General features: G+C 40.7%; 1 protein-coding gene across 1 annotated transcript; it reads right to left on the bottom strand.

Moving 5' to 3' along the window:
- Positions 1–929: 929 nt before the first annotated feature.
- Positions 930–24,274, bottom strand: LOC145410688 (co-chaperone protein HGH1 homolog). Its single transcript, XM_080280801.1, has 10 exons — positions 24,192–24,274; positions 18,457–18,593; positions 15,352–15,554; positions 10,015–10,178; positions 8,844–8,912; positions 7,778–7,899; positions 4,402–4,592; positions 2,649–2,782; positions 1,606–1,784; positions 930–1,429 (listed from the first exon to the last, which is right to left on the bottom strand). The coding sequence occupies exons 2-9, from the start codon at positions 18,539–18,541 to the stop codon at positions 1,637–1,639; spliced, it is 1,116 nt and encodes a 371-aa protein (XP_080136927.1). The 5' UTR covers positions 18,542–18,593; positions 24,192–24,274; the 3' UTR covers positions 930–1,429; positions 1,606–1,636.
- Positions 24,275–24,810: the final 536 nt, after the last annotated feature.

Below are 24,810 nucleotides of genomic sequence, written 5' to 3'. Positions count from 1 at the left end.
CATCAACCACAGGCAAGCAACTGCCCCTGCAGGGCCATCCTGTGCAGTGAACCGATATTCCTTCGCAGTAGACAGCACTTTGCCATAGTGAGCAAGAAGAGTGTGGAGGTTTGGTTCTTGGACAGATGTCATATTTGCATCTTTCCACCCTGTTAACAAGGGCACCATAGCAGATTCCACATCATCTGGTTATAGGGCTATATGGTTACCAGCCAGTGTTGTAAATGGTTTCCTTGGTTACAGGAAACCATTAGGCTTGTCACCCATGTACAGTCACCTAAGGACAGCATTACATCAAGTGACTGGATGATGCGTGTCCCCACCTACCACATACAAACGTAATTAGAGTAATAAAATCATTATAAAGTACACAAAATACCATATCCATATCAGTAAAACATCAGTTTATTAAGCCAAATGGAGGAAGATGCATTCTGATAACAAACTCTAATATAAATGAGCTAAGTTTTTTCTGCATATATCAGACTCCAGTCCAGCATATGGCAAAAAGAAGACCAGTCCAAGTGGTACTGTTCATGACACTATAAAATATACGTAAGCACTAATACAATGGTGGAAACAGTTGCATAAACAACCATGTAGCCTATACATATAAACAAAGATAAATGAGCTTAAAAAAAAAAAAAAAAACGCTAAACTGGGCTAAATCATACAAGAAATAAAACTTTCTGTGAATGATATGAGCAAGGTCTAATATAATGAGGCTTTAAAGTATAATCTATCACTAACCACAATAAATCTTAGCAGAAATGTCTTTGTATCAAACAGCAATAATTTATAAAGTGTACTCTCATTATCTACACCTTACATACTAGAAATTTTAAAAAGCAGAAAACATTTTTAATGAGATTTCTGATGTCTCATGCATAGTATGCTGCTGCTGCTGCTGCTGCTGCTGCTGATGATGATGATGATGATGTATGGTAATCAATCTGTGCTCTGCTACAGCCTGGAAACCATTAACCACCTCACACAGTGGCACCAATAAGACCATTGTATAAGATTTTCTAAACTCTCTCCCTAATCTCTGAGAGGAAAGTAGACTATAGGAGATGGACAACCACAGTCTGCAGTCCACCAGTTTTGGGGTCATAACATTAACAAGGTAACAATATACTCATGCTCACTAAATGTGCTCTATAAATCTTTAATTTGGCACCAAAATCATTATGGGTTGGTGTTCCAGAAGGTTAAGCAATTCTCTGTAGAGCCTGACATTATTTCATAAAATATGTGCTGATAATGAACAATAACATCACTATGAAGAAAAGCATGTAAAAATGTTAACCTGGTAAGAGCCTGAGCATAGGTCACTGGTCTGTGCTGTGTCCCAATGAAGTAGTTCCGCTGACACTCCACAGCTTTAGATGTCAAGGTTAAACTGCTCACAGCACCAGCCACATTTACCCTGTCAGTGAAGAAGACTTTTAACACCGCTGACCTTCTATAAGTTGATTACTTATCATGTTTAAAAGTACAGGAGATTTCAAATGATACTTATTCCTCTGGGAGGATGGGGGGGAATGGGATGATAAAGTTTGTAAATGCATACTGGTTAACTGTAATGAATTAAAATATTCTCACCAGCTCTGGTTCTCCCATAAGGGATGGCGTTTCACTTAGCTGGCTCCTCCTCCTTCAGGGTACTGAAGTCTGAGGAGCCACCAGCTAGGTAGCGGGCATCCTCTGCCTCAAATTTCTGGGCCAACTCCTCAGGCACCTCCACTCCTGACAGATCATCCGCGCCGATTTCTTCTTCTGTCCTGACAAGAATATATGATTTTCATTAACTCTTTCTTGTTCGTATTTGTAGTTAATCGTTTTCCGGGGAGGGGCACTAACCCTCCACCAACCCATTTGTTGTCAAATAGGGAACATGTGTTGGTTGGCTATAAGGTTACCACCCAGCACTGTAAAAGCTTTCCTGGTTTACAGGAAATCATTTGGCTTGCCACTCAATGTAGAGCTATCCTAAAAACAGTATAACTACACTAAGTGGGTGGATGATGGGTGCCCCCACCTACCAAGGGCAAGGATGAGATGGAGAGATGGAGTGGAGAGGTATACGAGAGAGGGGGGAGTGAACTGGGAGCAGGGCAGTGAAATGGAGGGGGACAGGGTGACACGGAGGCCATTTGTTTGTGGCCACCCCTTACGGGATTAAGGCGTCTGGTAATAGATAGATTAACCCCTTCAGTCCATGGATGCTTTTATTAACTTCAATACAATTATAAATGTGTAATTTTACTCTTGTTATCTCAAATCGATTTAATTCACATTCCGACACTATTAAAACTGGAGGGGTTAAATACTGCATTCCTTAACCTCCTCACTACTAGATTCTTCCTAACTTAAACAAAATCATCTGGTGGTAGCCTGAGTAAAATGAAAATATATACCGGTACCACTGTAGTGGAGAAATAATGAGATTTTGCTATTCCAGACCATTTTATATAAGTTAGTAAAGATCTGTGGTAATAGAGATGTTAATTAATGCTATATCCAATTCCACAAGACTGAAATGTTTCCCTTAAACAAAATAAAGACACCTGGGAGTAACAAGAACTTATTCTTTTTAAATCTAACTGAAGGGGTTAAATACTATGTTATTCATCTAGGCAACTGACCTCAATAGCATATTGACAATATCTTCATTCAGCATAATGCACTGCCGATCCTCTTCCCACTTGTGGTGTTCACGCAGGATCAGGTATATGTTCTGATTCCTTAGTGTCTCACGTCCATTCTTCGTAATGCAGAGCTGACAGGAGGTGATTTTAATACCTTAAATACAGTGACATCTTTTATAACAGCACAATATCTTGACTATTAAATTCAGGTCAGAAGATTAAATTCAAAGTGGATGGGTCAGATACAGCCATTGCATACCCCTTCTTAAACACAACACTATAAGCTTGAATAACATCATCTAATGTCGAGATACCATAAAAAAAAAAAAAAGTCAACAACCAGTTAACAGGAGTAATAAGCCTTGCCAACAAGACTTGTATGAGTACCAGTACCATTACTCTCCAAATATTTCTCATAACAATGCTCAAAGCAAAATTAGTGGTAGTCCATTAGTGAGACAGAAGTATGGAAGGTGACTGAAGCAATGTGATAAAAATACACTTTCAATAACATGACATATTATACATTTTGTTCTTGCAATTTACAATTTTTTTTTTAACTATAGACTTTTTGAACTCTGGGAAATAAATACAGCTTCTTTTAAACACTTTGGTACAAAAGGTCTCTCTTAACCTGAAGAAAATATTTTAGAGGCATAAAAGAAAATAAGTGCCAATGCAGTACAAGGATTAAGAAAAAAGTAGTCCTGAAATATCAATCAGGCGTAAATGTAATGTTCAAACTATACAGTATAAGGAACCTTTTCTCCTTACCTTCCTTTAAAATTCTTATCACCATCCTTTAAACTCTACCTCAACAGCTGTTCCTTCATACTAACACCACAAGCCCTTCCTCATATCTCCTGTCTTTCATCACTGTCACCAGTCCCTTCTCCACGTCCTCTTATCTACATTAGATAACCGGTAATTTCCAATATCCTTGGTGTCAGTGTAGCAAAGGAAGAATCTGAGACCCATTTGCTGCAAATCATCTTTCACTCTGCATCACAGTGGACATATCTCTGACTTGTCGTATTTTGTTTTGTTATGAAAATTAGTACAAATGCAAATTTCAGGCTTTCCCCCAAAGAAATTATGAACTTTATGTCAAATCCTAATGGATCTTGTCTGTGCAGTGTATTGTGGCTCACTAACGAATCCATTTTCATTCCCTGAGCTGCATCATAATACCAGCCTCATTTTGAGTTGCAAGTTGTTGTTAGACAATTTCATTATTCTATTATAATTGTGCAGATCCACAGTGGGTGACTCAAACAATTCCACCAGACTGAGTCACACCAAAACATACTTGAAAAGTTGTACTGCTGCCTTAACTGCCTAAGTTCTGTATCATTACTCCTCACGTCCATTTCCTTGGTTCCCGTGGAGATAGGAGATCCAGAGCACAGCTCTCTGATATCAATTAAAAAATGTGCTGAGCAGTGAGGCTCCTACTATCATCCAGTAAATCAATATACACGGATAGCATTAAGAAGGAAGGAAGTATGAGGTATAACATTTCAGCCCTCCCCTTGCTTCAAATCCCACTTATTTAAATGCCTTCTACAATTAGGAAATATACAGTGACCATTTTCCCCCCTAATCCCAGAAGCGAGAAATCCGATGGAAGTGCCAAATGATCTCATGTATCGAATACCAGAAAAGAATAAAATAAACTTGTTTTTCATACCACGAGTCACTATTTCTCCTTTCCATTTGACCATGCTCTTCTTCCCTAGTATCCACTAACCTGCATGAGGGCTTCCAAAAGCATGCGTCGAACTTCTGGGTCAGGTTCTCTCTGCTTGTCGTCTGGGAGGTACTGGAGGTCAGGTGGCAGGGAATCATTCTCTTCAATGGTGAATGTGTCAGGGCCGGCCAGAGGCAGAGCAAGCCGAGGAGCCAAGTCAACCTCTTCACCCAGCAGCCATTCATGTACTTCTGTCCATGATAAGGACACAACAATGACTACTGTACTACCATACATTCTTTCTATCCATGAACCCCTAAAAGGTGGACAATGTTATGTAACGTCCATGCGTGAGGAGGCTGGCGACGTTACATAACGTCCAGCCACTTTTGTTCCTAATTTATTGGTGAAATTGGTTGATAAGGCATCCTTGTCACCCAGTGTCCTGCACTCTACCCTCCCAAGCCTTGAAACATGTAAAACAGAATATACATATATAAGTTGTAGTGTTTTTACTGCTCAAGTAAAATAGAATATATGTACGTAAGTTTTATTGTTATAAGTGTTCACGTAAAACAGAAAACACATACCGGTACATAAGATTTAGAAGACAATGAATAGTGTAAAGAATGTATAAATGATAAATACAGTGTTCAGTGGTGAAAAAAAAGTAAATGAGTGAAGAGTTCACTAGCCTCGTCCCGGGCACGCCTGGTGATATGCTGCCTGCCCGCACTCCTCCCTCACTCCTCCCCTCCTCCCACCACAAGCAGAGACGTATTACCACGTATGTAACATCTCTTACATTCGTTTTTCATCAATTTTTATTGATTTATGCTTGGTGCTCACTATCCACTCACTCAATGTAGTGCTGCTGTTGGGTGTCTCCCCTTTCCTCTCCTCCATCCTTCTTTCCTTCCATCCTCTTCTGTCTTTCTTTCCTTCATTCTTTCCTTGTCCTTCTGCCTACACGTGACTTTACACTCCCTCTTCTGTCTTTCTTTCCTTCATTCTTTCCTCTTCCTTCTGCCTGTGGGTGACTCTACACTGAGTGACAAGCCAAATGGTTTCCTGAACACCAGGAAACCATTTACTACGCTGGGTGGTAACCATATAACCAAATTTTGGGTCCTGGTGGTTTAGTGGGTAATTATTGCACTCCAATCGGATTGAGCCAGTGAAGGTTTATATCCAAGGGGTGGTTGGGGTTGATTGCTCATGTAATGCCACTCAGGGATGAGTGAGGTTGGTCACTCGCATCTTAAATGTCGGGACCACCTGCCTAGCCCCAGGCTCCTACGTTCCTCATGGGGCAATGTAGGATTGGATGATGGATGGATGGCATGTTTAGGCTTACTCCTTGATACTTTATTTTTCCAAAAATATGCCACCCCACACGGTCGTGTAATTGATAAGTTGCCCACCCATAAGGGGTTAAGAGATATTACCATCATCATGACCTTTTTCCTCACCTACGGACTGGGTGAGGATTAGGATCTACAAACAGGGAAGGAGAAAGAACAAATGTGGAAGAATCAGTATGAGGTCAAGATCTTCATATGACTGAATCATAAGTGGTTAGCTGTATGCTTCCTTTCACTAAGCACTGTACCAATAGCTTCTGCACATGAAGTGAGTTCATGTTGCTGTTCATATCAGCTACATAAAAAATGGTTTCCTGCATTCTGTTCTAATACGTATAACAGTGTCAGTACATTTTTTATTTTCATTACAGTTCACTTTAGCATGAATACAATATTTGCTACTACTACCTTTCCATCCATCCATCCATCATCCAATCCTATGTCGCCCCATAGGGAACATAGGAACCCGGGGCTAGGCAAGTTGGTCCTGACATGTAAGATGAGAGTGACCAGCCTCACTCAACCATGCGTGGCATTATGTGAGCAATAAACCCCAACTACCCCTTGGATATAAACCCACACAGGCTCAATCTGATCAGAGCACCTTAATTACCCACTAAACCACCAGGCGCCATAATTTGGTTATATGGTTACCACCCAGCATGGTTAATGGTCTCCTGGTGGACAAGAAACCATTTGGCTTGTCACACAGTGTAGAGCCACCTACAGGCAGATGGAAGAGGAAAGAATGAAGGAAAGAAAGACAGAAGAGGGAGTGTAAAGTCACTCACAGGCAGAAGGAAGAGGAAAGAATGAAGTAAAGAAAGACGGAAGAGGAAGGATGGAGGAGAGGAAAGGGCAAACACCCAAAGCAGCACTACATCGAGTGGATGGTGAGCGCCCCCACCTACCACTTGAACCAAGAAATAACTTAACCTTACTTATAATATGTCCTTCACATGTGAAAAAATTCTAAATCCATATCCTCACAAAACCATTAAGCTTGTCAATCTACCTTTCAATACAATGAACTACAGCCTCTACCCACTCTGTCTCAAGTGGGGGTATTATGGAGCTGGCTGGATATTGCAATTTTTCAGTAGTTTATAGAGAAAAATTCTATAATACAATGACATGATACAGTGTGATCAGTGATTACGACGCCAAAGTTGATAAAACCTTAATATGGGCAACTGGGATAACGAAATGGAAAACACCGTAGAAACTTACATTTTAAACCACAAACCATGAACCTACAGCTACAATAACTTAGTGCAGTATTTCTGGTTAACACATTCATGCAGAAGCTCATGGAGGTGCTGTGCACCATAGGTAATGCAGCTGCAGCATCCGCCTGGGAGCCAAACCTCCTCATATTTTCCTGTGTCATGCTGTGAGGACCTTGGTCTGACACTGGTGTGGCACTGTCTACCATATAAGGACACCAAATCCCTGCAGAGTATATATACTGGACTGTAGCCTACCTGGAGGACCGCCCTACAGACATAGTTGCTTACCTGTGATCGATGGGTTTCCTTGGTCAGACAAACCAGGATTAAGCAACATCAACAACAACTGCAGAAGTAAAATTTCACTTGAGAACTCTGGGCAGCATTCAACCCATGGATGTCTGTCCTAAACTGAATGAAACTGTCTGGTATGACACACTAAAATGGAGATTATGTTCACAGGCTGAGGGTGATGACTGATATTCTAAAAATTCCTTCATCCTAATAACATCTTCCCTATGCTAATAAAATGTCTGGTGAGAACCAGATTAATGTACAAAACATCAACAAACTGATGGCATTAACATAAAATACAACTGAGGGTATACTGTGCACAGAAAATAAAGGAAGTGGCATTGAAAACCCTGCATTAGTAAAAAGTCACCACCACCACCAACATCATCCTGACCTTTTTTCCTACCTAAAGATGGGCTGAAGTAAAGTCCAAAAAACAAGGAAAAAGAAAGGACAAAGAGGGAGATCTATCAACATAAAGTCCAGTGAAGTGTGCCAGATCATTACACCTGACTGATCACTATGCTCTCCACAGGGGATGATACATACCCTTGTCAAAACAGCAGTTGTGAATAGTGGCTATAATGGACATCCTTCTGCCTTTGGACTCCTTGTATTCCATGAAGGGTATCAACCGCTGGAAAATGTACCCATCCTTATCCATCATCTGCCTGCCCAACATAATCATTATTATTAGCCTAATTAAACTGTACCATAGCTCTTTCACTAATTCTGATATGATCAACACAAAAGACAGCCTCTAAAACATTACAGTATAATCCCCATCATTAGCTATTTGATCACTTCATGGCATGTCTGATTTATATTTAAAAAAAAAAAAAAAAAAAAAAAAAAATTCCGGTACAATCTGCACACCCCTCATGTGCCTTATATGCTATGAAACTATATGCAACACAAGCAATGGACAGTGGGAGCACAATAACTACCCCAATACTGGAACAAGAATGAAGAGAATTACAAAACTATCTCTGATACTCTCGGCTCTGATCCTCAAATTTTAATTAAACACAATTATTGTACTACTGCATAATAATTTTCCATCCTTTGTATTATCTACAGCTCATGAGAAATTACAATAATTATGGCCAACAGTACTATTTTCATATTTCTGCTAACTGAACATATGGGGATATCAAAGTACTTCATTTTCATTCATCACTTCTAAATAGTAATGAATGAGAGCCCTGACAACACATGTACTGTATCTCACCAATGTATTTACTGTTTAATACTTCAGCTCTTAAATTCATCAGTTACAGGCACAAAACACAATAATCAAATGAAATCACAAATATTAATCTAACTTGCTGCTAAAATAGTCTTAGCAAAGAGTACATGGGAATGATAAAAGCAGGTCTTGACCTCTCCAGTATCATAATATCTTCTGCATTTCATGCCTGCTAAAACCAGATGCCTTTACCGACCTACATGGACTCTTGTAATTAAGTGATCAGAAAGAGTCCACATTAATCCTTGCAATAAAATGTTCAGCTGCATTATAATTTTCAGGTTTTTTAACTGAGTTTCAATAAGTGATATATTTGTGAAGGACTTAACCTTCTTCACTACTACTGTATATGGTACCTACAATTACCTTCTTCCTTCAGACAGCTGTGAGAAGTTGGTAATGACAGGAGCTAGAAGATGGAGCTTTGCACCCTTTCTGTTGGAGTAAAGGTAGGATTAAAACCCATCATCACCATCATCATCTAATCCTGTGTTGCCCCATGAGAAGCGTAGGAGCCCGGGGCTAGGTAAGTAGGTCCTGACATTTAAGAGGAGACTGACCTGCCTCACTCATCCCTGAGTGGCATTACACAAGCAATAAACCCCAATCACCCCTTGGATATAAACCTGCACAGGCTCAATCTGACTGGAGCCTTAATTACCCACTAAAAAACCAGGTGCCATAATTTGGTTATATGGTTACCATCTAGCGCAGTAAATGGTTTCCTGGTGTACAGGAAACCACTTGGCTTGCCACTCAGTGTAGAGTCATTCGTAGGCAGAAGGAAGAGGAAAGAATAAAGGAAAGAAAGACAGAAGAGGACGGAAGGAATGAAAGATGGAAGAGAGAGAAGGGCAGTCACCCAAGAGCAGCACTACATCGAGTAAGTGGATGGTGAGCGCCCCCACCTACCACTAAAGGATTAAAACTACTGTTCATAAACATGGGGCTGGAGCTATATGTTTGTCAGCTAAGAAGGCCTTCTAACACCTTTTCCTAAGTCATTTCATTATGCCTATTACCATCCATCCATCATCCAATCCTGTGTTGCCCAACAAGGAAAGCAGGAGCCGGGGGCTAGGCAAGACGGTCCTTACATATACGATGAGAGTGACCAGCCTTACTCATCCCTGAGTAGCATTACGTGAGCGATAAACCCCAACCACCCCTTGGATATAAACCTACCCAGGCTCAATCCGGTTGGAGTGCCTTAATTGCCCACTAAACCACCAGGTGCCATTAGTTAGCTATATGGTTACCACCCAGCTTGGTACATGGTTTCCTGGTGTACAGGAAACCATTTGGTTTGTCACTCTGTGTCGAGTCACCCAATAAGCAGAGGGAAGGGCAAAGAGTGAAGGAAAGAAAGACAGAAGAAGTGTAAAGTCACCCATAAGGGGAAAAAAAAAAAAGTCAAAATAAAACACAGTTATCCTATGATCATCCATTTATCCATCATCTAATCTTTACTGCCTCAACACAAGTAATCAACATGCTCCAATTAAAGCCTCAAAAACATAAAAGCGCTACCACCTACTTATTATAATCGATCTGGCAGAGTATGTGTACAAGGGCATCAAGTCTGACATTGCTTGCACACATCTGCAGCCACACCTGGTGACAATGCTCCTTTCTCTTCGATAGGTTGGCCAACACGCCACAGGCAAAGTCAGCATAAGGATAGTTGGGGTCCTTCACACACTGGATAAGCAGAATTACCATAAACTCTACTGTATACAAGCATGCTTCCTAAATAACCATGTATACAAGCAAAATATGACTGCCATTAAAAGAGTTCTAATCCACTGGCTGTAAAATATGAACTCTGAATGAGATTCCGGCTAACATTAGACAATTTTATTCAGTTTAAAAAAGACCAAAACAACAATATATGTTTGAACTACCATTTATAATTACTCTGGTTGATAATCAGTTCACAGTACAGTATTTATTTCCAGTTATCATCAAATAATTTTATTCAGCTGAGCAAAGTTCACTGCAGCCACAAGGTTGAAGGGTTGGAGGAAAAAAAAAAAAACTAATTTCTGCCTTCAGAGCAAATGTATGGTAAATCAAGAGTAACTTTAACCCTTTCATTATGATGAAGGCTTTATGAAGTTTATTTTTCCCACTACTGTACCATATGATCTTATTTGGTTATATCTGGCCCCTTGTTATGACAGTTTAATGAATGCAGCATCTAATTCTTCCAAGTCAGAAACTGCATACATCATCATTACTTTGACCTCTTTCCCACCTAATACAGTAAAAGTCCTCCAATCCAGCCACCAATAGTCTGAAAATCCCAATCCTCCAAATTAAGGCAAAATTTTTCTAATTTTTCTGGTCTTTTTTTTTTATTTTTCTCAGCTTTATCTAAGGATTTATCTGGTTTGGACTTGGATGTACCTGTTTGCAACTAATCATCTACACTTCCATGCATTTCTGGTGAGTAAAACAATAACCCATATCATTTTATGTGTTTATATAATGATCTTGTACACTCATGATCACTAATTTTTGCTCAGGGGTGCCCCCTTCGTGCCCCTATACACCCAGGGAAGACAGGAGGGGGGAGGGGGAGACGAAATGAGCTCCACCCGCCTCTACCCCAGCTCCCAACCCTCCCCCATACCCCTACCCAATCACGCACCCCACTCATCATTCTTAACTGACTGTTACATCTGATGCTGACCTCATACTTTACACTCACAGTCACATTACTAATACTATCTATCTATCTATATACCTAGGCTGCTTCCCCCAAGGAAAGGGAGGTAGCCGAGACAGGACCACACACTCCCCATTTACTCATCCATTCAAACACATTCATTTGCATCTTAGCCCCAAAGGGGAGAAGGGACAGAACCTCACTGCACCACACTGCACAAGGGTCAACTGCGCAGTGCAATCGGTGACATCCACAGCAGGGCCCGACAGCAGAGCTGGTTTACCTCTGCCACATCACAATAGACCCATCCCCTTACCCGCACCTGACCTGACTAGCTAATACACAAGCATAAAACACTAGGATATATAAAAAAGTATAAAACTATGACCATGCTGCAGCAAGAAATTAATGCAGTATAACACTGACAGTAAAACAAAAACGTTAACAACGGCCATAGACCACATACGTTGGGTGCTTGTGTGTGTGTGTGTGTGTGTGTGTGTGTGTGTGTGTGTGTGTGTGTGTGTGTGTGTGTATGTGTGTTTGCAAAGCAGTGCACCCAACACATGAGGCCTGACGTATTCGCTGTTAGTGTTTTTGTTTTATAGTCAACGTCATATTGCATCAATTTCTTGCTGCAGCATTTAACATATCCTAGCCCACTGCATCTCGGCAGATTTTAGAAAAAATTTTTTTGGGGGCTCAAACCTCCACTTTTTATGAGAAACAATGGCAGTTCACAAAAAAAAGTGCTCATCTGAGCTTAGAAATGGTCTAAACAGGTGACCCTCCGAACAACTGATACCGTGTTCTCTGGAGCTGCGCTGTGGCTGTCACGTTTTCTATGGTAGTGGTAAGTATTGCAAACCACTCAGAATGGGTAGATATTTGTTCATTTGGTATGAATTTATATGTAGTACAAGAATATATTGGTTTTCACACAATAATATAGGTGATATAAGCATTGTTTCACGCACTGAACACATCAATATACCACACCTATCTTGGTGATGTTACCTCCTCATCACTTCTGCTCGTTTCTTCCTCTGTTCCCACGTAATCTTTGTCCTCCACATCATCATCAATTGTGGAATCACCCTCGCCTTGAACTTCGTACCGTGGCGCGACATGTCTTTACTGGCCAGGTCACTGCCAACAAGTGAGTTGCCAAGACAATGGCAGGCAAGGAGAGGGTGTCATGTGGGGTAAGGCAGTGTCGCGGCCTGGTGGCGGGTAGAGGAAGGTCCCCGCGTATGCTTACCAAATATTCAAGTGCAAAACTTTAAAAATGTGCAGATGACGGACATCACACTTGCAAAACATATCGATATGTCGACAGGAATCACAGTGACAAAACAGTACGACGTATCCATACGTCAACAGGACGCCTTGGGCTAGTGGTCTATGTTTGTATTAGTATTGGGACAAAGAGTGTTAACTCCTAAAGTACGCAATTTGCTTAGCAGGTCTGTCCCTCCAGCCACAAAACAGGATCGATTTTTCGACTTTCACCAAGGTAAAAATTTTTCTTCCACATTTCAAGAGACTGAATTTACACACCTGAAAATGTATGTTTCAACCAGATTGACCAAATAGTTATTGCACAATCACCCGTCAAAGATGCAAAAAATTTACAATCCCCCATGGGCAAAAATAGAAAATGTACAGAAAATGCATTATTTACAGTAAATAATTATATATACATAGCTAAAGTCAATGTGAAGTGTTCCCTAGACATGAAATGTCAGTGTGGCATACGCCCACAGCAACAAAACAAGCCAGGCGAAAAGTGGAGGTGGGGTGTGTGTGGCTGGAGGGGGTGGAGGATGGAGGGATAGGGAAGGAGCAGTAGGGGAGGAGGGAGAGGGAGGAGGAAGAGGGGAGAAGAGTTGCTATGCACACACACCGCTGTAGGGGGTATGTTGGGGTATGGTTGGTTGGGAGGGAACAATGTGGAGATGACACAATGGGGCTGAGGGAGGTAAAGTGACGGTGGTGGGGGGGGGGTTTCCTTCTCCCCCACATTAGGGGGCCAATCATGACATACCACCCCAGACACTCTGGCTCTCATTGGTCTGATTCCATATATGTCACGAAAGGGGCAGAGCTACCCTCCCCCAGTTTTTTGTGTGTCTTTAGCGATTGTGCGGGATAGGCTGGCGTGTCAAATTACACAAAAGCATGATCGTGCAGCATAGGTCTTTAGGGGTTAAGCATGAAATCAGCTTGAGCTGTAACAGCCAGTTAAGAATGACAGGTGGGGGGGGAGATGGGTAGGGGTATGGGGGAGGGTTGGGAGCTGGGGTAGTGGCAGGTGGAGCTCATTTCATCCCCACTCCTCCTCTCTTCCCTTCGTATACAGGGGTAGGAGGGGGGAAGCACCCCTGGGCAGAAGTTAGTGATCGCAAGTGTACATATTTCCAATGTTTTCAGAGGTACCTCCCAATAATCCGAAAAAAACAATAGTCAGAAAGACCTTCGGTCCCGTGCCATTAGGATTAACGGACTTTTACTGTATACCAAAAGACTCAGTCCAGTAAACAAAGGAAGAGACAGCATGAAAGAGGGAACTATCAAGTGTATGCCTAATAAAATGGACCAGACACACAGTCACACATCATTCAAGCCCTCAGAATCCTAGATCCACACACACACACACACACACACACATAAGGTGAATGGAGTAGATCTCGGTCTCCTAATTATTGCAGTTTATAGCCTGTTCTAAAAGGAATGAGTGGGTTAGATGTCCTGTTAAATGATCAGTAAACAGGACTAGTTAGTGTCATAATTTAACAGACTGTTAAACTAAAATATTTTCTGGAACTGAAAGTAAGTGGTAATTTGGCTCTGATTTACCGTACATCTCTTCCAGCCAGGTGGTCTTCACACGTCAATGGGTCTATTGTGAATTTATTTTACAGTAATAAACATACTTGGTGGCACCAAAAATAAAGCACAAAAAAGGCATCATGGTACTGAAGAGGTTAAAATCATAGCTGGAATACTAACTAGATAAGCTACAGTACTATGAGACCTAGCACCTTCAGGTCAAGGATGTCTTTCTTAAGCTGAATAAAACCATCTGGCAATGGGAAAAATGTACCACCACCACCATACCCTTGAGCACCAGTCACAGTCAGTCCTGGAATGTCATTTTCACTGTATTCTTGCCATTTCTTGACACTTACTCAGCCTAATAGGATAGATATTTTTTTAACTGGAGTTGTCAGATACATCCTTAACCCGCCACGTGCCAGCTATTTTTAGCCTTATGGGTCGCCCCAGTGCCGGCCATTTTTCGACCTTTTTTTTTTTTTTTTTTTTTTTTTGGGGGGGGGGCTAAAATGATAGATTTTGATGTGGACACAACAAATTTCACCATTAAAATGCTCACCGAGGCTCAAAAATGGTTTTTATTGAGTCTTGCATACTCGTATACATGTACGGTTGCTCTCACGTTCACTACGTAGGTGAGAGAAAGCCACATTCTATGTAAGGTATACTCAGTTATCTATGCTGGGAAGGTATAGCAATGTTCAGTACACTTTTCTGATTACTTATTACTTCAACATCTGTCACAATTTGTCTGTGTTTCTCACTGTGAATGCATTACGGTATCTTACACTTGCTTGAAGATAGGTACAACATGACTTCATTACGTACAGTCCTGGCACTTACAAGGTGGTACTTACAACTTGACTTCACTATACAGTCCTTACACTTACAAGAAAATATTTACAAGATGCCTTCACTATGTACAGCACTGGGTGAGGCACACAGGCAGAGTGAGGCAAAGCGAGCATGAAGGGGAGGGGGAAGCGATTGAGTGTATGGCCTTGACAGCCTGGGGAATGGTAAAGGAACAGTTACCATACGTGCCTGCCAATTTTTACCAGCGAATCTTGAAAAATGTGGTCACAGTGAATTTGTTTATTTTAAATCATTTTAACACAACACTGGGACTGGCCACAGAATTATGTCAGACAGTTTTAAAACGGCACTGGGATGCAGCGGGTTAATAAACCCCCCAATCAAGGATAGATATTTTTTAACTGGAGGTGTTAGATACATCCTTAATAAACCCCCCCAATCCAATATGACTTTCTTAAAGTTGAATAAAACATTATGGTAGTGGCAAGAATAAACTGAAAAAAGACATCACCTTGATTCAAGGGGTTACAGGGCACACTCTTCTCTAACCTCCAGCATTCTCTCGACTACACTGGCACCCTCTAGTTTAAGGAGCGCCGCAGCCCCCTCCTCCTCTGCTGAGACATTAACCAGCACCCTCATTGCATCCTTGGCCGTGAACACCTCACTGTCCTGCACCAGGCCCAGGACAACTAGTAAGATCCTAGGATGTGACGACAGAAGTGATAAGCCTTCAGGGGTTCCAGTCAGCTCTGTTGGTGTAGGGGATTTCATTGTAATGCTGCACAGGTACACTATTTATCCACTTCACTCTGATGACATATTTTTAATTTTGTTACTTTCAGACTATACTGTATAGTGCATTTTCTTTAGCTTAAGAAAGCCTTTCTAAACTGCTGGTTTTAGATACAGGCCTCACAAACCTGTTCAGTATGAGAAGTCTTACCTACGTTGAATAAAATCATCTGGTGAAGGGAAAATTAATAAAGAAATATGTTATCAGAGTGAGGGGGTTAGAGGTTGTGTTCAAAATTGGTTTGGTGTTCCTGATGACTTATGACTTAACTTCTCCTTTCAAGGAAAACTGGTCAGGATTTATTACAGAAGCTGATGTGACTGAAAATTAGTTGCTTATAACTCCTAAATACTGCACTGAACTAAAAGCATTCCTGTCACTAATTCCACTTAAAGAGGCATTGCACTGTGCCTATACATGAAGCATGATGCTGCAGTGAAAAGGTTAATGAGGGTTATATCTAACTACAGTATTCCTGTCTGAAAAGTCAGTAAACATATGGCTGGTTTAGTTTATGCAGCAGAAATACCTTACCAATTCACTTCTTCGTTTCGCAGGTTGTTTTCTTTCTTTCTTTTTTTTTTTAATTTTTCTGGTGGTAAATGATTGTTTTTTACTGATTCTGTTTTCCTTGTTGCAATCATTAATGCTCATTCTATTCACTTGTGTTTGTTTCTCAAGCATAATAATCTATCTATCTATCTATCTATAGCCCGACGCCCTAATCCCGCAAAGGGTGGCCGCAGACAAAACGCCTCCAAGTCACTCTGTCACCCACCATTTGACTCCCCTCCCCCCAACTCACCCCCCCCTCCCTCATATACCTCTCAACTCCATCCCTCCACCTCATCCTCGGTCTACCCCTCCCTCTCCCTCCCTCCACCTCACCTACATACACCCTCTTAGTCAGTCTTTCATTCTCCATCCTCTCCACATGTCCAAACCACCTCAGTGTATTTCTCCTAATCTTTTCAACCACATCCACATCTACCCCACAACGTTCCTTCACTTCTTCATTCGTCAACCTGTCCCTCCATGTCACTCCACATGCTCCTCTCAAGTAACTCATTTCCACTGCTCTCACTCTTGACTTGTTCCCCTCTTGCAAGGTCCACGCCTCGCTTCCATACGTCAGGGTAGGGATCACAATACCATCATGCAGTGACTTCTTAACTTCCATACTCACCTCCCTATTTCTCATCACTGCTTTCAGTGTGCCAACAACCTTCCTTCCCTGCTGTAACCTTTCACGTACTTCATCCCCCAAAGTTCCATCCTTACTCATCACACTACCCAAGTACTTGAATGCACTCACATTCTCCATATCCTCACCATCCAACCTCACTGCACACTCTGTGACTTCATTCCTCTCAAACACCATAAATTTACTTTTGTTTACATTAACTTTCAGCTTCCTCCTCCTACACACTGTCCCAAATTCATTCACCAAACCTTGCAACTCCCATTCATCTTCACTCAACAATACTGTATCATCAGCAAACAGCAACACCGGAAGCTTCCAAATCTCACCCTCATTCATTTGGGCCACCCCCACATCCACTGCCCTACCTTGTACCTCCTTTACGACCCCATCCATATATATATTAAACAGCCATGGAGACATTACACACCCCTGTTTCAGTCCCACATTGAGATCAAAGAACTCACTCAACTCACCATCCACTCGCACCGTAGCCCTAGCTCCCTCGTACATACTCTTCACAGCACTCAACAATTTCCCCTCCACTCCATATATTCTTAGTACCTTCCACGTACCTTTCCTATCTATTCTGTCATAAGCTTTCTCCAAGTCCATGAAGGCAGCGTACACTTTCCTTCCCTTCTCTAGATACTTCTCCACTAAACATCTTAGAACAAATATCTGATCTACACACCCTTTCTCCTTCCTAAATCCCCCTTGTTCTTCTCCAACTAGCTCCTCTGTCATATGCCTAACCCTATCAATGAGTATTCTACCATATATTTTACCAGTCACACTAAGAAGGCAAATACCCCTATGGTTACCACATACTTCTCTCTCCCCTTTTCCTTTGTACAGAGGAACAATTATACCTGATTTCCAGTCCTCTGGAACCCTTCCCTCTTCCCAAGCCAATCTACACAACTTCCATATCCACTCCACAACAATCTCACCCCCATACCTAAGCATTTCACCACACACTCCATCAATTCCTGGGGCCTTTCCCAGCTTAATCTTCTTCATCGCTTCCACTACTTCCGACCTACTGATCTCTTCCTCCCTCCTCTCATCTCTTCTTCTCCCAGCCATTCCCCAACCACTTATACTCACACTGCTCTCACTCTCTACATTCAACAAATCCTCAAAGTGCTCCTTCCATCTCCTCAATTTCTCTCTCTTCTCCACCAACAATCTGTTATCAAACCTATCAAAACCATATATCTTAACCTAACCTAACTTAGCCTAACCAATAACATTACCTAACCTTGCCCAATCTAACATAACCTTAATTGTAACATAACTCAATCTAACCAATGGAAACAACCAGACACACCAACATGAAAAACCAAATTAATTTTGGTACAGTTGCATAGTTTTCTGTGTCCGCCATTATGCCCAGGTGTCAAGAAACAAAACACATACAGTATAAGGGCAAAAAGAAAAGAAAATCAAGGGGAAATCATTTACCACCACAAAAATATTCAGAAAAATATGGAAACAAACTGCACCAATACGTGAAATGGTAGTTGCTTAAACAGTACGGTACATTTACCAAAGTTTTGCACTGAATGAAGTTATCTGCTAGTGACAACAATAATCTGAAAATATGGCACCATGCTAAAGAGGTTACAATGAAATTAAATCACCACTGACTAACGTGCAGCAGTCATGCATGCAGCACTCTTGAGGTCCTTTCGTGCATCTGGTGCCAGGAACTGCATCAGTTCTTCCATGGCCTCCATCCTGAATGTACTGTTATATTGGACTCTCCCTCACTCTCTACACTTCAACACTCTGCAAGGGCAAATGGCAATAGTATACACCCTGTTCCATTCAGCATTAGCTACCCTCTTCAAGGTGCAAGGACCCAATGCTAGATTACCCAAGTCCTGTTACACTCATCGGAACATGACTAGCTTAATTCTCTTGAGGTCATTACTTTAGCTACATGATCATAAAAGTCAATATTTAGCAAGAGACACAACTGAAATTCAAGTAATTCGAACTATTTTCTGTGCATATCTCCCCAGCTGCTGCAATTTCTTTCTGCAACACTTCTGTTGTTGATTAACTCCTTCCCCACCTTCAGGTCATTAATCCTCTTTTAGGGGTCATTAATAACCACAGAGGTCATTTGCAACAGAAGTGTTATAAGACAAGAAAAACATTAGCATATGATGAGATCACATTGTTTATAAAGGCTCCAACATGCGTGCATGCATTGGCCCCGGTCACTAATGCTGGCTCTCCTCGCAGCCTCCCCATTCAGTCCCTTATCTCTGAAGTCACACTCTATTGCCTCATCCCAGTTTTTTTCCGGTCTGCCCCTCGTAACTCTACCCCCCATGTTCACACTTCAGATTCCTGTATCTGCTTGAATTCCAGTTGTGGCTTCTGCTAAACATTATCCTGAAAAACATCCATCCAACTTTTGGTTTTCTTTACAAGTACACAATGCGGAACTCAGTAAAATAACGGTCATAGACAGGTAGGCCATCAAAAAAGATAACTTTTTCTTTAAATACAATACCATTCACAAATGCATAATAACTGAGATTACTCACTAAAGTCAAACCAGAATATGAAGATCTCTGGGGTGGAAAGGGGGATTAAGTACAGCACTGCCACATCTTTACCAAAACAAAACCACCCAGTATCCAACATTTTCTATAATATTTTGAATGGGATAACTCCGACAAAAATATGCTACCTTACTTTTGTTACGTTTAGTCTTTTTGGTTCCATTAAGGCTATTATCGGCTATTATAGTATAAAAATACAAGTTATAAACAGTCCATAGTGGGTGGTAGGTGAGTGGCCGTGACTGACCCAAACACGCGGGTCACCGGAAATGTGGCAGTGTGGTCTAAACAACGTTGTCACATGTTGTATAGAGTCGTTGTTTTTATTCTTATAAAGAAAATAAATCGTTACTATGAAGTTTTTATAATATACAGGTCTCTATCTATCTATCTATCTATACAGGTAATCCCTTATTTCACGCGATTTCGGTTATCCACGAATTTTTCGTATAATAATTAAAACAAAATTATAGTATTCAAATAAATAATTTTAATATACGAGAAATAAATAAAATATAAACATGCCCACCTGCTGCCCGTGTGCATACATGTGTGTGTGTGTGTGTGTGTGTGTGTGTGTGTGTGTGTGTGTGTGGAAGGTCGATCTACCATGCACCACACAGTCAGTTTGAATCCAACAGTCGAATCGTGCATGACTCGCAAGTCGTTATTTGTGGCTTATTTTTCTGCCTTCCAGTGATTGCTTGCCTTGTTTGCCAACATGGGGCCTAGGCGTAGTGCCAGTGATGCATGTGGTAACACACCAAAATGGACTCGTAAAGTGATGTCACTGAAAGAGAAAGTTTAAAGTGTTGGGCAAACTTAGGGAAGGAATGTCGGTGACAATTCGCCATCAGGACGATTCCTCGTCATTTATTTACATACCAGATTATTTAGCACGTAGAGTAGCCTACACTAGTTTTTTACTTATATGAGTTATAAAATCCCTCTGAAAATTAGTTATTAAAGTATTAATTAATCAATAATAAGTACGTTTATAGAATGATGGAGAATCGTCCAGGGTGCGAATTGTCCTGATGGGGAATGGTCCATGTTTTGACGGTGAATTGACAGTGAATTGTCTCGGTGGGATTTGAAGATGAGGAGTTATGTAGTGTGTGTGTGTGTATGTGTGTGTGTACATTAAAGAAGGCAGAACATAGCATACAGGAGGCACTGAGGGCTAGTGCATCAGACTGTGCTAAAGTGTCTCCACCTACGCCTGTGAATTGTCTTGGAACCATATGTTTGGAGTGAATGAGTCAACTGTTCGTACAATAAAAAAGGCAGAGAATGTAGCATACGGAAGGCAGTGAGGGCTATTGCACCAGACTGATAGTGTCTCCACCTCCGCCTGTGCTTCTCAGCTTTCAGTGGTAAATTTCTTACATTTTTGTTGTTTTTCATACTTTATGCTAGTTTATTAGGTGTATGTAGTGCATAAACAATATTATTCAGATGTAATACACTTAACACGAATGCATCATTACGTGCACACATGGGCAGAACGTATACGTGAATTTACCACATATGCAAACGGTCTGGGAACGTAACCCTCGCGTGAATTAAGGGATTACCTGTATTATATATAGAGTACTGTATTTCAAGGTACAGTTATAAAAAATTGTTAATATCTTAGCATTAGACAATATAAAGTTGAAAGTTTAAATGTTTGGCATATGCTCTTTTCTTACCTGCCACACCCCAGAGCTCTTCATATTCTGGTTTGACTATAATCAAGCAGTCCCCCCACACACAAGGTCCCGTCCATGAGAGCCGAAAAAAAAGAATATTTCCAAAATACTTTCCTTTCCTGCTGGTTTAGTAAGGATACCCCTAGTATGGCTATCTTTGGTAAGTTTAATAACATTTCTGGCTTCTTAAATAGGGCAGGATTGGTTTGCTGTCACTGCCGAGCCATAAAGTGGCAAAATGCAGAAATTTCACCATGTTTCAAGGTTTCAACTGAATTACTTTCTTCAAATTTTGAGGGGTTTAATAGGCATAGAAATCATTAGGATAGGTACCCAGTATGGTTAGTTTAATGAAAAATCTGGCGGCTTGAATCAGCCATTTTTTGCATGCTGAGGATGATTTTACCTTCAATTTTGTTGGATTTCCTACATTTGTGTGTGTGGGGGAGGAGGGAATGGGCACAAGGAAGCATTTCAGACAAAAATGAATGTCAAAATCATTCAAAAAGCATTAAAAAAAAAGTTTGCCAATAATAGGGGTGTATTGTGTACTTGTAAAATTTTACCCAACTCTTGGGGAATTACCTACACCAGGTCTTAACTCCTTTGGTACATTCTACAGACCAAAAGGGATCAGTACTTAACCCACAGATCTCGGGATGCTTTTTTCACATTATTTTTGGTATCTTCTGATAATTTTATTTCAGCTTACAGAGAAATCATTATATGAAGAGGTTAATGGAATTATTTCTGGCCCTTTCACTAAGTAAGCCTGCCAGCATGCAAATATCTCGAAAGCCTAACAAAACTGCTTGGATATGGCAAGCATAACTGAAAACTGTGTAAATATTTAGCAGAAGCCACAACTGGAATTCAAATAGTTTCAAGTGTTTCACGTTTATACATGTGGCCCCGAGAAGCAGAACTCGCCAAGCGCCAAAAACAAAAAAACAAAAAAAACAAAAACAAAAAATCGCGGTCAAAGTTTTCCGACTTTTAAAAGGCTAAATCTCCTGACTCAATTAAGGTATCAAGTTGAATTTTGTCTCAAAATGATCAGTAAAGTATAACCTAACTACATAAGGACTAAAATCAATTAAAATCTGTCGAAATTTCTAGCGGCAGGAGCGTGACTGCAATTTATTGGTGTTATGAATAAAATGTTCATTACACCTCATTGCGTTCATACTCCTGCCACTCAAAATGCTGAACATTTATAATTTCGCTTATTACTTATGTGAATAGAGTATAAAATGCTGATCATTTTGAGACTACATTCAACTTCATAGCATTATACGGTCACGAGGTATAGCATTTTGAAATTCGGAAATCTGTGACCTCGATTTTCTCCGTGTTTATTTTCATTTCATTTTTATGCATAAGGAAAGAGGCAATGTAAGAATAGAGCAAAAAAAGAACATGTACAATGAAAATAACATAATAATAGTATAATAAGATAATAATACAATATAATAATAATACATGGAAGTAATGGGCATGATAATAAACAAAAATTATTGAGAAGAGAAAAACGACATTAATGAAAAAATGCAATACACGAAACGTAGAATGAAGAAAAATAAGAAAGCAATCAATAAAATTAATGGAAAACATTATTATTATCTTACTCAAGAAAGTAATATCATATAATAATAATATTATTGTTTTATTTTGACACCTTCTTTCAGCTTTGGAATGGTCTAAGGTAGGTATTGTTAATAATTTTTACTGTTACTTTTTTCCTTACAGAAATTTCATGGTAATGTCATTATGCATTGTGAGACAATAATCGTAAGCTGAATAACACTGAAAAAAAGCACAAAATTCACGAGAATTAGGAGAGTAATCCAGTGGTATTCATAGTTAAAGAGCTTCTGATGCTCCCAGCTGTGTTTTGGCGCGAGGGTGACGAGCAACACGCACGGTGATTGGGCGAGCGGGGCTAAAGGTGGGACACTACGGCGAGCGTGATTGGCCTGGCTCAGCTGTCAGGGCGAGGTGGGCGCTTGTTTAGTTCTGCAACCAAGCTTGGGCCTCAGACCATGTGACGCAGCAATAAGGTCGAAAGTGTGGTGCACTAACATGCGAATACGACCTTGAGGATATTTGAAAAACTCCCGCCTCTGTCTCTCTCCAGATAGGGGAAGGGTGGGGGAAGACAATGCTATAATAACCTGGTTTTCGGCCGGGGTGGCGCTTGGCGAGTTCTGCTTCTCAGGGCCTCATATCATCATTTGGATATGACAAGAAAACATGATAAATGGGTACGGAATTCAAGTACAGTAGTTTGAAGTGCTTTCTGTTTGCTGTATATATATCTCATCTTATCAACACTGCGACACTTCCATCGCCGATTAGCTCCTTCCTTCCCTTATGATCATCCATGCCCCCTGGGGATTTGTTAAAAGTCTCAGGGGCCATTTGCAATGAAAAAGTCATAGAAGAAAAGTGTTAACTATCTATCTACTGCCAGACGCCACAATCCCGTAAGGGGTGGCCATTTGACTTTGAGTTATTTGTTTTACAGGGTGGGGCACTAACCCTCCACCAACCCACTTGCTGACACGTAGGGAGCACGTATGATTTGGTTATATGGTTACCACCCAGCGTTGTAAATGGTTTCTTGGCTTACAGGAAACCATTTGGCTTGTCACTCAATGTACAGCCACCTGTAAAGGAAAGAAAAGCAATAAGAAGTGACAGGAAAGATGGGAGAAATAGGAAGAGAGGAGGACAGGCACAGAAAAAGAATGATAAAGGCTAAGGAAGAAGTAGACAGCACTACATCAAGTGAGTGGATGATAGTCGCCACCACCTACCACCAAAAAGTGTTAACAAATTATATAAACAAAACGCTTCAAAAGACTTTCAGTTGTGGCTTCTGCTAAGCATTATCCGAAGTGTCATTTTATGTTTGTTACATCTAAATGGTTTTGCTCAGCTCGTGAATATATGTTAGTTAGAAAGTCTTTCACTGTTATGACAGGCTCTGTCTACAATATTCACAAATATGTCTCAGTTACCGTGTACACAACTCCACTACAGTTCAAGCCCAGACAGCTTGTCCGTAGTACAGCCCAGTTATCAAGCCTCTTTCCAAACAACTGTGACGTTACCTGTGGCAATGAAGGCAAGCCACAAGATGCACTACACATAAGACAACACTACAACACGAGGTCCAAAGAACAGGGTTATAAACAAACGGTTCCGACTTCGGCCCAAGCTGACGACGGTAGCTGTCAGTGACTACCATGTGTATTATTAAATCCCAATATCAGGATATCTAACCTCTCAACTTTGAAAGAAATTATGATTTTTTATTTATTACTTCTCAAAGCCCATATCAAAACTCGGTAGTTTATGAAACTGTTAAATGTACAGCTTACTCATAACTTCAAACTCGGCGCACCTGCGCTGGTATGAAAAAGCAAACTATTGGTAATCAGATGAGTCAGTGCGTGCATATTATTCTATTCATTCTTGTTAAAAACGCAATTTTTTTAGCTGTAACCTCTCGAATAAAAGTAGACTTGCTTCTTATGTATTACAGTCGGAAACAAAATCTTGAGATTGTAAACGTGTAGTCCAGCAGCAAGAACATCATATTATCAAGGTTTATTCCAATTTTTTAGACACTCAAGTATGAAAAAAAATTGGGGTATTTTTCATCATTTGGTAATTTTTGCATCACTAATTCACCCTAAAGTACCCCTAACTTTCTGAAACAAGCGAAAT

The sequence above is a fragment of the Coenobita brevimanus genome, chromosome 86 (assembly GCF_032717465.1).
Source record: "Coenobita brevimanus isolate Jiangsu-jjx chromosome 86, ASM3271746v2, whole genome shotgun sequence".
NCBI classification, from domain to species: domain Eukaryota; kingdom Metazoa; phylum Arthropoda; class Malacostraca; order Decapoda; family Coenobitidae; genus Coenobita; species Coenobita brevimanus.
Note: the sequence above shows the minus strand (reverse complement) of the source record. Positions and strands in the feature narration are given on the sequence as shown.

Coding starts and splice junctions, on each gene's coding strand:
- LOC145410688 (XM_080280801.1), bottom strand. CDS start 18,541: ATGGAGGCCATGGAAGAACTGATGCAGTTCCTGGCACCAGATGCACGA. Junction 4,593..7,777: donor CAACTGCTGTTTTGACAAGG/GTATGTATCATC, acceptor TATCATGGACAG/AAGTACATGAATGGCTGCTG. Junction 1,785..2,648: donor ATTGTCAATATGCTATTGAG/GTCAGTTGCCTA, acceptor TATTCTTGTCAG/GACAGAAGAAGAAATCGGCG.